Source organism: Siniperca chuatsi, linkage group LG20 (assembly GCF_020085105.1).
Source record: "Siniperca chuatsi isolate FFG_IHB_CAS linkage group LG20, ASM2008510v1, whole genome shotgun sequence".
Taxonomy (NCBI): domain Eukaryota; kingdom Metazoa; phylum Chordata; class Actinopteri; order Centrarchiformes; family Sinipercidae; genus Siniperca; species Siniperca chuatsi.
The window spans coordinates 3463729-3476951 of NC_058061.1; the positions used below are offsets into that span (position 1 = coordinate 3463729).

The 13223-nt window shown below is 40.6% G+C and overlaps 1 protein-coding gene across 3 annotated transcripts in view; it reads right to left on the reverse strand.

The window, feature by feature from the left end:
- Positions 1 to 2395: 2395 nt before the first annotated feature.
- Positions 2396 to 13223, reverse strand: part of LOC122868031 (SRC kinase signaling inhibitor 1-like) — a 100429-nt gene continuing 89601 nt past the window's right edge. For 2 of the 3 annotated variants that reach the window (XM_044179567.1, XM_044179569.1), the window contains one exon: positions 2396 to 12232. In XM_044179567.1, the coding sequence (XP_044035502.1) occupies positions 12080 to 12232 (153 nt within the window). In that variant the 3' untranslated portion in view covers positions 2396 to 12079. The remainder of the gene's footprint in view (positions 12233 to 13223) is intronic. The other variant, XM_044179568.1, reaches the window with a different exon arrangement.

Below are 13223 nucleotides of genomic sequence, written 5' to 3' on the forward strand. Positions count from 1 at the left end.
CTGGCAGCTCCAACCTCAGCATCCTTCTACCAATATATTCACAGTCTCTCCTCTGAACACGTCCAAACCACCTCAGTCTGGCCTCTCTGACTTTATCTCCGAAACGTCTAACATGAGCTGTCCCTCTGATGTCCTCGTTCCTGATCCTGTCCGTCCTCGTCCCTCCCAAAGAGAACCTCAACATCTTAAGCTCTGCTACCTCCAGCTCTGCCTCTCGTCTTTTCTTCAGTGCCGCTGTCTCTAAGCTGTACAACATCGCTGGTCTCACCACCGTCTTGAACGCCTTTCCTTTCATTCTTGCTGATACTCTTATCAACCTCTCCTACTGCAAAATAAGCCAGTTTATACACAAACCTCTATTGTTTGGAGGCTTTTTGATTAAAGAGCTACAGGAGATGCTGCAAGAAGAAATCCTACAGCTGATGCTATAATTGAGGTGAGGTCTTATCTTGAGGAGCCCATCATCCAACGAGCAGAAGACCCACTGAGCTGGTGGCAGGCCAAGGCCTCAGTCTTTCCACGCCTGGTGAAGGTGATGGAGGGGAGACAGTCCATCCAAGCTGAGGCATTGACTTTTTTGAATGCCAACCTTCACTGAGGACATTAATGCTGTTCGTTGAGTTTGGTTCTAGTTCTGTGGATTTATTTGCCGTTTTGTTGTTAATTTGTGCAATAAAATGTTTGATTAAAATATTTAAAAAAAGAATGGTTTTGTAACAGAATAAATGCACAAAATTAGGCAATTAAAAATAAGGATTCTCATAAAAACATGAAAGGGTTTTCAACACACAAACCATTAATTTTTTGCAAAGTTACGGTAAAATAAAGGCCAACAAAAAATCGTAAATGAAGAGCCGTTCAGGTGTCGAAAGAGCCGGCTCTCTGAAAAGAGCCGAACTTCCCATCACTACCAGCTACGTACTTGACACCCAGACATTTACTACTACTACTACTACTATTATTATAGCTTTTAATAATTTTTTTCATTGTCAGCATTTTTATCTTTGTTTTGTCTTTTAATTTATTTTATTTCACTCTTATGGTCTACACTTCTGTGAAATGCATTAACCTGTATGAAAGATGCTATACAAATAAAGTGATTGATTGATTGATCAATTGATTGATGAGAGTGGTATCAATCTTCTCGTCTAACTCTCAGAAAGAAAGCGAATAAGTACATTTCCCAAAAATGTCAAACTATTGCTTGGACTGTGCTTTCACTTTTAGTCGGGAGATAATTCCAGAAAAGATCCTCCCGTATTTAAACAAAATCTCCCATTTCAGCTGGGTTGAGATCTGGTGACTGAAGGTCACAGCGTACTGTTCACATCATTGTCATACTTATCAAAGCATCTGCTTTTATTTTGTTTCTCCGCTCATTTATTCAGGTTTTTATTTTAAATTTGTCACCATCTGTAGCGATGAACACTTTCACATATGATTCGACCTGTAAACCAAAAACCAATGTTCACTCATTTCTAATTACTACCCCATCTTACGCCTCACTCACTTGATTATCATCTTTCTCCTGCTCCTCTCTGCTAATGCGACAACTCAGCTTCTCCTCAGGAGTCATTAAACTTTCATCTAATCCAAATAAACGCTGCCCGACCTCATCACACCAGAGCTCGAACCTAATTGAGCACATATTTGGTTACTTTTAGGCGTTGCTAGGTTTAAACTAATGTGTGACATGTATTTGTCCGTGAGGAGTCAACATGATTAAAACCGTTGCACTCAGTATTAAGTGATGATACGTTCATGATTTATTGAAGATGGTTACAAAGATGCCTTCGAGTTGAAAAATCCTCTCATTTCAGCTGCTAATTATAAATCGAAGATTAGATGATTCCAGGTTCTCAAATGTGAGAATTGACTACTTTTCTTGGTCTTACATTATAGAAAATTAAATCTTTCTGGGTTTTCGACATTTGATGAAGTCACCTTGTGCTCTAGGATATTTTGACGGGCATTTTTCACAATTTTTTCAATCAATTAATCCAGAAAAAGAAAAAATAAATCATCAGAATAACTGATAATAACAATGCTTGTTAGTTGCAGCTAGGGGTGTCGCAATGTACCGGTATTGACGATAACTGCGATATTTAAAAATGATATCATGTTAATAATATACATGATAATATCGTGTTAATAATCAAACACCTCTTGAATCATTTCCGTTTCTCTCCGTTCTCACTTTGCACCTTAAACTTTGGTTGCCACCAGCCATAAAACAGAAAAAAAGGTGAATTTGACTGATAGCAGAATCGAATTTCGTGAATTCCTTTGGCCACAATAATTGTGTAGTGAAAATCTGATGACGTGACAGCCCTTGTTGCAGCCCTTGAATGAATCATTTCAGGCCATTCACAGATTCACACCAACAACCATCATGTATAAGAGGGTCACCTTTATTGTCACAAAACCACAACAGGAACGTACAAAAGCAGCAACCTTTTTTGTTTGGTTGATTTTTCTCACACGAAGCAGCAACTTTTACTTTCCATACACAAAGTTGCGTGGTGTTTTGCACTGTTAAGTTGGTCTTTAGTTATACTGACTTTGTAGTAGATTATCATCATTCTTCACAATTCACAAACAACACTTACCGCACACAGCAAGCATCACTCTCAGACTGGAGGAACAGTATTTAGCTGATATACAATATCATTCAAATATCTTTCTCAATAGTTATAATAATCGTTTTTCTTTATTCTGACAGTAAACGGGGCTTGGCTGACCCATTTTGAACATAATACAAAAATCTATGTTACTGTACAATTTTTGTTTACTCTATCATACACTCACAAGTATACACAGAATTATTGACAAGAAAATGAGACCTCTGTTGACCCAGCGTGCAGATCTCTAGGAATGTTTACAGTATGCATGCCATTTTGGATTATTTTTTTCCCGTCTAAAAAATTTCCACATAAAATCAATTTTGTAATATATCGTTTGGGTTTATATACATTTTTGAACATCCACAAATGGTTTTGAACAATCACACATTCATCAAGAAACCATCAATAGAGTTTAAACTGTAGTCTGTGTAGTGTACGTACACTGTTGGTTATAATAGAGGAAAACAGCTACAAAATGGGGCGTCCTATCAGTGAGGTGATTGTTTTAGAGGAAGGAGGATATGTGCTTTTTATAAATGTGGTGGTACTATACTGTTCAGTCCATCACAACCATCCTCCCACTCCCCCACTGCTGACTGGTCTGCCACAACAAAGTGTGATCATGGTTACCAGGAAAAAAATAAAAAATAAAAAAATCTTTAACGCAGAAAAATAATAATTTACAGAATAAATGTGTCACATGCTTATGAATCCTCTTCAAGTATAAAAATACAAAAAAAGCTTGATTATATAAAACATAGATGATACTTTTCTTTTTTACATGTTAATAAAGCGATTTCTTCAAAACAAAAACTAAATGGTCATATAATATACATAAAATATATCTGAAGTGATAGGTTATACTTTAACTGCGTCTATTTTCGTGCTAGCTTTTAATGCTATTTCTGAGACTACTAATACATTCCATAAATGTATTAACTAAATACTGAAACATCCGTTTGTAATTTAATTTCTGCCAGTGGTATAAATAAATACACACTCACAGTATGAGATTAATATTTCCCTCCAGCAAAATGTCTGTGTGCAGGATTATTTAATAGTTTAATATTTCACCCCAAAAACCTTTCATCTCAACTCTTCACATTTCTGTGGTTTAAACCTTCCAACCATGTCACATCCAGGGTTTGATTTAATGTTCATAATAAAGCAGTCGTAGCGGGGTTAAACTCTGAAAACACACATGTTGCAGAAGACTTGAAAGGAAAATATTGGCTGTGTCCCAATTTCATACTAACTGTATACATTATATACAAATTAGTATAGTGTTTTTGCTATTATTAAGCAAAAATCAACGTACCTTTGATACGTCAATCAAACTGTGATGCAAATTGAATTTGACCAAGAGAAAGCAAATTGGTTTTCCAAAGATTTGATACTTTGTTTTTCAAGATCTTCCTGAGCTTTTTGCGATTTGTTTTAAAGGGAAACTCCAACAAATTTACAGATTAAGATCCGTTTACTCGTCATGAGAAGTTTGGCTGTGTTCAAACCATAGACTGTAAATAAAAGATGGACGACATGACAGCTCCCCAAAAGTGAAGCCAAAACATCTGGATCGCCCCCCGGTGGCTGGCTGCAGTATAGGTCATAAACCCCGCCCCCTCCATGTTAGCGGATGGGACATGAGCCAAACTAAAAACTCCATGTACACGTCAAATAAATCGTTACCGCTAGTGATGTGTCAAAGTGTGGTTGATGCAGGGGATTGCACAAGAAAAACGAATGGTCGCCTACCTGCCTCAACTTTTGTCATAACGCAACGCCATCTGGCAACACGCTGCATCGGCCAATCAAATACATGCAAGTGCACATTCCTGGTAGATTATTTTACAATTATGAACTCCGTATTTCTACAGTTAAACTCACAACTGTCGTCACTGAGGAGAAAATGATTGAAACATGATTTTACAGCTTTGGAAAGTTATTTGAACGGCTGTGCAGTGTTGTGGCCTCTGATAAACCTTCAAACGCATGGATCTGTTACTCAAACTGGACTTCCTGGACAGCATTTCATTGTCTCACTGGTACCTGAAGTAAAACGCCCCCACTAACACAGCCCCCATTGTTTTAACACGGGGCTGTTTTCAGTCTCAACACCTACAACAATGTAATCTTAATGTTTGAGTTCGGCCGGGTATCTGTACTGCATGGCATTCCCTAAAGAAAAGCCTGCGTTACGGACAGGAGGCGTGGAGTTTGAAAGACCTAGGCATTTATCAGGCTGCGAGGTTCTAAGTGTCGAGTTATGCTCAGTCAGAACTAATTCATACGATGTCCGACCAAGTTGTAAATCAAAAGTGTTTAAACCTGATCAGAACGACCACGCTGGAAGGTGGAGTGAAAATCCGGCCGTCATTGAGAGGGAAGACGCGATATTGTTTAAATAACGGGGATAGCGCTGCACATTTCCACACAGTCTCTCCTGGAAGACATTCGTAGTGTTGCACTCGGTTGTTCACGTGAAAAGTGACAGAAATAGTTGCACCAAGAATGAAAAAATAATAATAAAAATAGAGCTAGCGAGAGAAGTTCAAACCCTGGCTCTTTCTTCCACAGCTGACCAATCACAGCGTGAAGTCACTTTTGGATAGTCACAGAAATTATCTGTAACTGACGTCGGAAAAATGTGGTTTCAGAAGGTATTCGACCATCTGACAAGCACTTCTGAAGAAGCATACTGGCTGCTTAATAAAAATATGCTATTAAGTTGCATTATGGGAAATGTAGGATCCAGCATGTTTGGAGCTTGACCCACACTAGTGACAAAGTCCGGATCTCTCTGCATCTGCTGCTCCAATTCCTATTTTAATCTGTCTCTTCAAGTCCCCAGACCTTATGGAAGTGTAAAACTAATTCCTTGGAGTACCTTTAATTTTTCCATATTGATTGTTGAATATTGACTTCCTTGAGTTTTATTAATTTTGTCACTTTTCCAGCGTGAACACAACAGACTCAAAACCTGCTCAGAATTAGTGTGTAGTATGGAACTGGGACACAGATGTTGTGTTGGATTGTTAGATATGGTGGACGATAGATTTGCAACTAAGATGTTAGAAGTTAAATCCCCACACTGCTTCATACTGCAGGTTCAGAGCCGATGCAATTACCTCCAAATGTATAAATCTTTATCTAATGTGAAACAGAACTCCAGTAAAGTAGATTATTGGGGTGTTATGACATCCTATTTGGCTCCTTAGTGTGATAATTTGGTGATGTCTATCTGACAAATAGTTCAAATGACAAAATCTCACGCTTTCAAGGTCTGAACTAGGATTGAGTCCAAAACCAGAATGATCCGAGTACTCGCTCCTCACGTATTTAGTCCAGCTGAGACCTGAGAAGCAGACAGAGAATGAAGAAAGCAAAGCGAGAGAGAGAAAGGAAAGCCTGGCTCACAGACCAAAATGATGTGAGGAGAAGCAGTGAAGGGAAACACGAGCGAAACTGATGATGAGCAGCGTTTCTGCTGAAGCACAAGAAGCAGCAGTCAGCGACAAAAATCTCAGCACTGCCCCCAAAAAAAGCAAGCAGAGGGAAGATTGAAGAGCAAAAAAAATAAAAAATAAAAAATGTTTTTTAAGTCAAAAACAAGAAGCAGTGAGAGGGAGGGGGAAAAGAAAAAAAGACAAAAATCAAAATTTACAAACAGACAAATGTATTTCAAGTTTGTTAAATCTGTGTCTGAAATGCTACGAGGTTTTCTGTGTTTGTGTGTGTCACTGAAGCCGAAAACTGCCCCCCCCCCGCACTACCACTACACTGCGCTTCTCCTGATTGGCCACCGGGGCTGTCAGGTGTTGGTGCATCGGCGTGACAGTCCTCGTGCTTGTGGTAAGACGAGAGTATGTGGCTGTCGCTGAGCTGCAAACAGGCTGATGATACTGTGATCACTGTGCTGCTCTGCTGTCAGACAATCTGTCCTTATTCAGCACTTCTTCTGTGAGTGACTCGGAGGAGGGAATGGATGGAGGGAGGTAGAGGAGGGATGAAATATATGGCAGGAGAGGAGGGATAATGTAATGAACAGGGGAAGACAGCATTTTGAGGAGAGGAAAGGAAACAAAACAAGAGGAGGGTAAAAGGAAAAAGAGGAGAGAGAAGAGGGAAGGAAATATTAGGATGGGAAAGAAGGAAAGAGATGCAGAGAGGAAAGGACAGCTGAGGAGAGGAGAAGACAGGGGAGGTAACAAGGAGAGGAGACAAGGAAAGGGGCGATGAAGAGAGGAAGTAAGGAGAGGAGGTGGAAAAGGAAGAGAGAGGCGACAAAGAAAGGGGAGATAAAGAGAGGAAGCAAAGACAGAAGGAAAGGAGAGGTGAGATGAGGAGAGGCGAAGAAACAAGGAGACGAGAGGAGACAAGGGGAGGGGAGGATAGGAAGCGAGGAGCAGAGAGGAGGGGAGAGGAAAAAAGGCGAGGTGACAAGGAAGGGAGAGCAGAGGGTAGGAAAGGAGAGGAGACGTGGAGAGTAAACAACAAGGACACAAGAAAAGGAGAGTAAACGAGGAGAGGAGTTGGAGGAAGAGGAGTTGAGGAGGAGTGTGTTTCTCTGACCACAGCTCTTTATAAGCCGAGGCTCTTGGGTGTTGCTAAGAAAACATTTCCTTCTCTCTGACCTGATCTTTAAACACCACGGCAGCAGCAGGAGTCTCAGAGGCTCCTTTATGTGCCGGATAAATAAACCAACTGGAAAAACAACCAAAACCTGGCCGCGCCCCCCCGACAGTGCTGATGAACGGCTCTGCACATTAGCGAACCAGAGATTTTCCCCACGGACCGCTCGTCTATGGGCCACGCATGGCTGGTGACGGTTCGTCCATCTAAATGTTCTGTGAGGACAAACAAGTTACGTTCAGGAAGATTAATGACGGAGACTGTTTACTGCACTGGGCATGTAGACGAATGCATGCCACAGTGGGAAAGTACGTCTAAAGAGTGCCAAGTGCATCCTGACGTGATGGATGGCTCTTGAGAGAGTCCTTGAGAGGTAAATGCAGAGTAAAAACCTCAAGAAAAATGAAGGATAAACGAGTCCTAATTTTGTAGCTTTGGTCATAATTTCTATCAGTTACGAAGACATTGTGCTCACCAAAGTTGTTGCTGTGCAACGAAGTCCAGCGGGACAAGAAACGTGAGCAGTCAGATGGTCAGACATGTTGTAAATAGACTTTGGTTCTGATAGACTCCTGCTGCTACTTTTAGTACGTACATGCTGTATGCACACAATTAGGACATATTACTTGGTCATAACATTGCGCCTTGAACTTTGACCCTCTTGCTCATGCTGCGCAGAGGATTGTGGGTAAGAATAGCCAGAAAAGCATGCTGGCTGCGACGGGATGCAGTAGGACATCCTGGTATTTTTGGCATACTGCATTTGACATACTATGTATTGGGAAACACTAAATCGGTTTCTGTAAATAGTATGGGTATTGAAACGCACACTGCTTTCGGATCCGGTTCCAGGTACCCGTATTCATTAAAGCTGCACTGTTCAGTATTTTTATATAAATCAGTGGATCAAATGACTAGGTCTAATGTGAAAGGAATCAGCTACATGGAGCGTTTTAGGGCCTTTTAGCTTGTTGTTTTGGTTTTACGACCCGCACTTGTGGAAGTCCTTAAAAAGAGAAAATGAGCACACTTGAAATGTCAGTAATAATTCCTCATTTCACAGGAAAACTGTGAGCAAGACCACGACAAGTACGGGGGGGGGGTCAAAGTAGAACCAAGAAGTCGGCCTGTAAACTGTCGTGGGTGTTAAGAACGGACAGTTTGGGTCATAATTTTACTTTTCATCTTCATTTTCTCTTCTAAATAAATCTGGCTAAATCGTGTATGTTTACAACCTGTCTGATCCTTTGACTGTTTGTGTTTCTTGACCCGTCTGGCTTCCCAATAACTAATTTGGTTAGTGCAATAATATTATTACTAACAGAAATTATAGCCAAAACTACAACAACAAAAAACAAACAAACAAACCCAAACAAACAAAAAAAGACCCATCCTATAAAGTATAGAATCCACAGGGCTCTAATGCCTCTGTGCAGGGGACAAAATCAAAAGCAAAATCACAGTTTTGGCTAAGATGAAGATGGATTCTTTGCAGACTGGTGAGGATTAACACCCGACTGTAATGCCTCAAGAAAAGGCTGGCTGAATAAAATACACTTAAAAAGGCCTTTCACATCTTCTGAATGCTCATATTGTCTGTAACAGTGTTGGAAGAGGGTGTACGAGGAGGAAGAATCCAAGCTTGACAACAGCTTAAGTTCAACAATAAAAGAAAACGGTTTGTGGTGACAAGGTGCTGCCTGGAGCCTCAGGGGGACACTGGTACATCCGTGGCTCTCTCAGCGCTCTCAGGAACAAAGGGACTAGCAGACAGGTGCATCACCCAGGCTTGAAGTGGGATTATAAAAGTGCACCGCCTCTTTTTTTTTTAAAATGCAGCAGGGCAGCAACTTTTCCCATCAAACTCAAAATGAACAGTGGGTGTGTTGTGTCAAATGTGTCAAAAAATAAATGCCTGCACAGGTCAACTAAAGTGGAAATTGTGTCATTTTGCGATACAATATGTATTTTTCCATCATATTGTTTTGGCAGTTCTTGTAGATGGATGCTGTACTCTAACAGCCTCTGGTTAACAAACATTTCACAATCCAAATGCTTTAATTTGCCCGAGGCAAGCGCGCGCACACACACACACACTGCACCACTTCCTGCTGATCCTGAAACAGGCATCGTGTGATGTTTACATCCTTCACCCACAACAGAAGAGGGGTGAAAAAAGATTTTTAAAAAATAAAACTAACAGTAAAGTGACTGAGATGGCAGCAAATTCTAGTTAATGAGTCAAACGTTTGTTGTCCCCCATGTCTATGACTGTTTTACTGTATCATGACTCTTTACATTAACTACTATACATGGGGACACAAGCCACAACACTGTATGTACAGTTTAGAGTGACAGAAGCATTTATATCTACTGATGCTGAACCAAATAATTACTCACATTATCTGTTGAATTACAGTGGAAATTCTACTGCTGGTACTGTGTTGAGGATACGAAGGAAAATGTGTTTCTGTTCAACTTTAACACCATGTTTGATGACATTATCTCAAGCCATGAGCTCACTCCTGACTACGTAAACATGGAGTTTATGCACACAAAAAGAAAAACATTATTTGACCGTTTGCTTTCAGGCTCTTTGGATGATCCATTTTTTTTTTTAAAAGCAATACGGGAAATTAGTTGATATTCAGACCAGCACAAGGCACAACCGGCCCTGAATACTAATCCTCGAGGTCTCTTTGTGGAGGGAAGTGCCACGCTCGCCCAGATGGCATCGCCGTGTCAGGTGGAGGTCAGCCATGTTAGCCATGTGCTAATTGCTGTTACGGCTAATGGAAGCTATTGTTAAAAAGACACCGTCCTTTCTGGGAAGTCATAACCTGATAGATGAAAGTTAAGTCTCTAAATATGAGCTGAGCTCCTGTGGATGAGCTGCTTTCAGGGAGTGTTTGTAAAAAAATAAACTCTAAATAAACATAAATGAGGTTTTGCATGTTTAATGGGTAAATTCAATAATTAATCAAAGTAGATTTCTGAAACTGCCCCAAATGCAGAGACGATGCTTCTGGGTGAAAATGTGGATTAGCAGTAAAGGTGCTCCCTGACTGGAAGTGTTATCATTTTCTCTTTCCGAGTATTTTCTGAAAGCTCTTTTTTCTTTTCTTTTTTTTTAAAGACCGTGGCGAAGGATGGGTCAAGGCTCCACTCAGCAGGTCGGGGGCAGCTTGGAGTGTCTGCAGGAGCAGATAAGACGAGTGGAGCTTCACATTTAAAAAGGCCGTGCTTCAGAGTTCATTGGCCAAGTGCTGAGTTGAACCTCCAGTTCACACATACAGACTCAGAAGTGACCGTCCCTCTCTGGCCTCTCATGAGCGTGAAGCTTGCGGAGGTGTTTAGCATCGAGCCGGTAATTTACATACTCAGCTCTGATTGGGCATTTTATTTCTCCTACTGCTACTATACCGGCGCAGGACGAAGCAGTCCTGAGCGATGTGTTTTCAGGCGACATTTTCTTATTCATTTTCCCAGTAGCTTGTTAAAGTATTGAATGGAGAAGCAGTCCCCCCCATTTTGTACTTCACACAGTTGAGTTAGAAATAGAAAACAACTTTGCTGACATTTCCAGAAGGAGAAATGAGTTCGACTGGCTGTCTCCAGGAGTTGAACCTTTCTCAACTTCCACATGTCGCTGCTGGGCGACTTTACAGCCAGCACCAGGAATTCAATTCACAATGAATGTCGCACCTCCAGTGTTTGAGTCTGTATGTGTGGACGGGGGGAAGGAAGCAAAGAAGTTTTATAAGAAACTAAATACCTAATTGTGAAATTTAACCAGCAATTAATATACCACTAAATTTATTTAGGATTGAAATATTTTACTTTGACAACCATCTATCTGAATTTATGTGGTTTGAGTTATTCTTTGTAATTCCAGTTGCTTATGTAATTAAATCATTGCTGCTTTTTTTTTTGTTGCTTCCATATACATTTAGTTTTTCTGTTGCTGTGCACAGCCTCAGTCAGTCTTCCTTTACGATTCTCCACTTCTTCTCTTCCACCTTCTATAAATATGGTTTATTGCACACATTAAACTGAAAAGCGTGTCTACAAAAACAGCTTTTTCATGTAACCTTGCACCTTGTGCTTCACACTCTTGTCATCTTGCATAATAAGTCACAGCATTAGAGCTCTTAAAAGGCAATTCTGAGTAAGCTAGCTTAATGGATTGGCCTCTTGGCTGGAACGTGGACCTCTCAGGCTGTTCAATACCAGCCACACCAACGTACTAAAATACTGTGCAACTGCTGCAGCGCTGCCCGCTAACCTTGAGATTTAAAGGATGGGTAATTTGTAAGAGCAGCATGTGGTAATTATTGGATGAATAGAGTGAGAGATGAGGATTCAGTGACAGAATACATGGATGGATCATGGTGAAATATCATCACTTTGACCTTGAGATATGAAATCACTCCGTGGCATTACTGAAGGTTATGTCGCACAATGGAGGCAAAGGTTGTATCTGAATAGATCTGACTATTATACTAAAGCTAGTTTAATCAGTCACAAGCACCACCAAGACCTTCCCTCAGGAAATCAAAACATCGACATACTCTTACGACAACAACTTGATCTCTAAGCAAGCTAGGTTAGATCCAGTAACTCAAATGTCAAAACACACATCAAGAACTGGTGAAAATCAATCTGTAGATAGTTCCCCCTCTGGTTTTTGCGTAAGCTCATATTGTCTGCTGGTTGGGCCTATACAGTTTTTCTCATCTCGTAGAAGTCGCAGGGGGAAACTTCCTTTGAAGTGACAGCAGAGAGGAGAGTCAGAGGCAGACGGAGCATCAGAGGTGGAGGTTTTAGAAGTGGAATACCTGCTGCTGGCCCTGGACTTTGGGGAAATCCTCTTTCTGCTTGCGGGTTTTGGGCCTCTCTAGGCTGCCTTGTTGAAGGTGTTTGAGCCTGGCTGCGACGGTGGGACCCTTCGTCGGCCCCGGAGAGTTGCTGTTGTTCTGTGGGAGCCAGGAGAGGCCAGGTATTAGCAGAACTATCATTTTAGTTATTTTACGACAACAAAACTGCCGTTCTCAAATCATCATACATAGGTACACTACATGGTCAAAAGTATGTGGACACCAAAGGGATTTCCTCCCATTCAGACACGAGAGCAACACAAACCAAGAAATATATACACTTGGTTCCCATGCTTTGTTTTTTCACCTTTTGTAAAATATATCTTAAACTGTTACAAATAAAAAAATATGAATATTAGAAGGAGACTTTGATTTTATTTTGCTGACATTAATCTCCTGCTGACAACTTTAAACATAGCACGGTGCCCCAAATGCCTTCAGTGAACAAAAACAGGATCTGAATTTAAAACACCTGCATGTGAGAAAATAGATTCTTTCAGAGAAACATTTCTGTCTGCAGCTCTCAACCCGAATCCCCTCCCTCACCCCCGCTGTCCTTTATTTTGACAGCTACCTGCTTAGCACCATTGTGCGATAATTCCAACAAAAACAAGACCTCTTTACTCAGCTAAATATGTCACCGGAGCTGTCAAGAAGTGCGCTCAGTGCTCACAGTCTGCAAGGAAAAAACTAAATACATCATCTGCTTCAATCAGTGACTCATTGCACATCACACCATCAATTACAAGGTTGCATGTTTACATTGCTAAAGCTCTAGTTAACGGAGAGGATCAAACAAAAACTCAAGTTGCAAGTTTCACAAAAAAAGATCATATTATGTTTATGTTCAGAGCTCACAGGAAGCAAAAAGCTGGAAGTCAGCAGAGGAACAGTTAACAAGGTTAGAAAGAAAATGAAACCACACTGTATACAATGTGATATAATAATATGCCTTCCCCCCCTTTCTTCTGCTATTCGGTTAACGATTTATTTAAAACTTGTCACATAAATGTGTTGAAAGTATATAGAAATACATACAATGATACCATTAGGTAGTCGGCTAGTTTATGGGCGCTGAGCCCTAACGTTA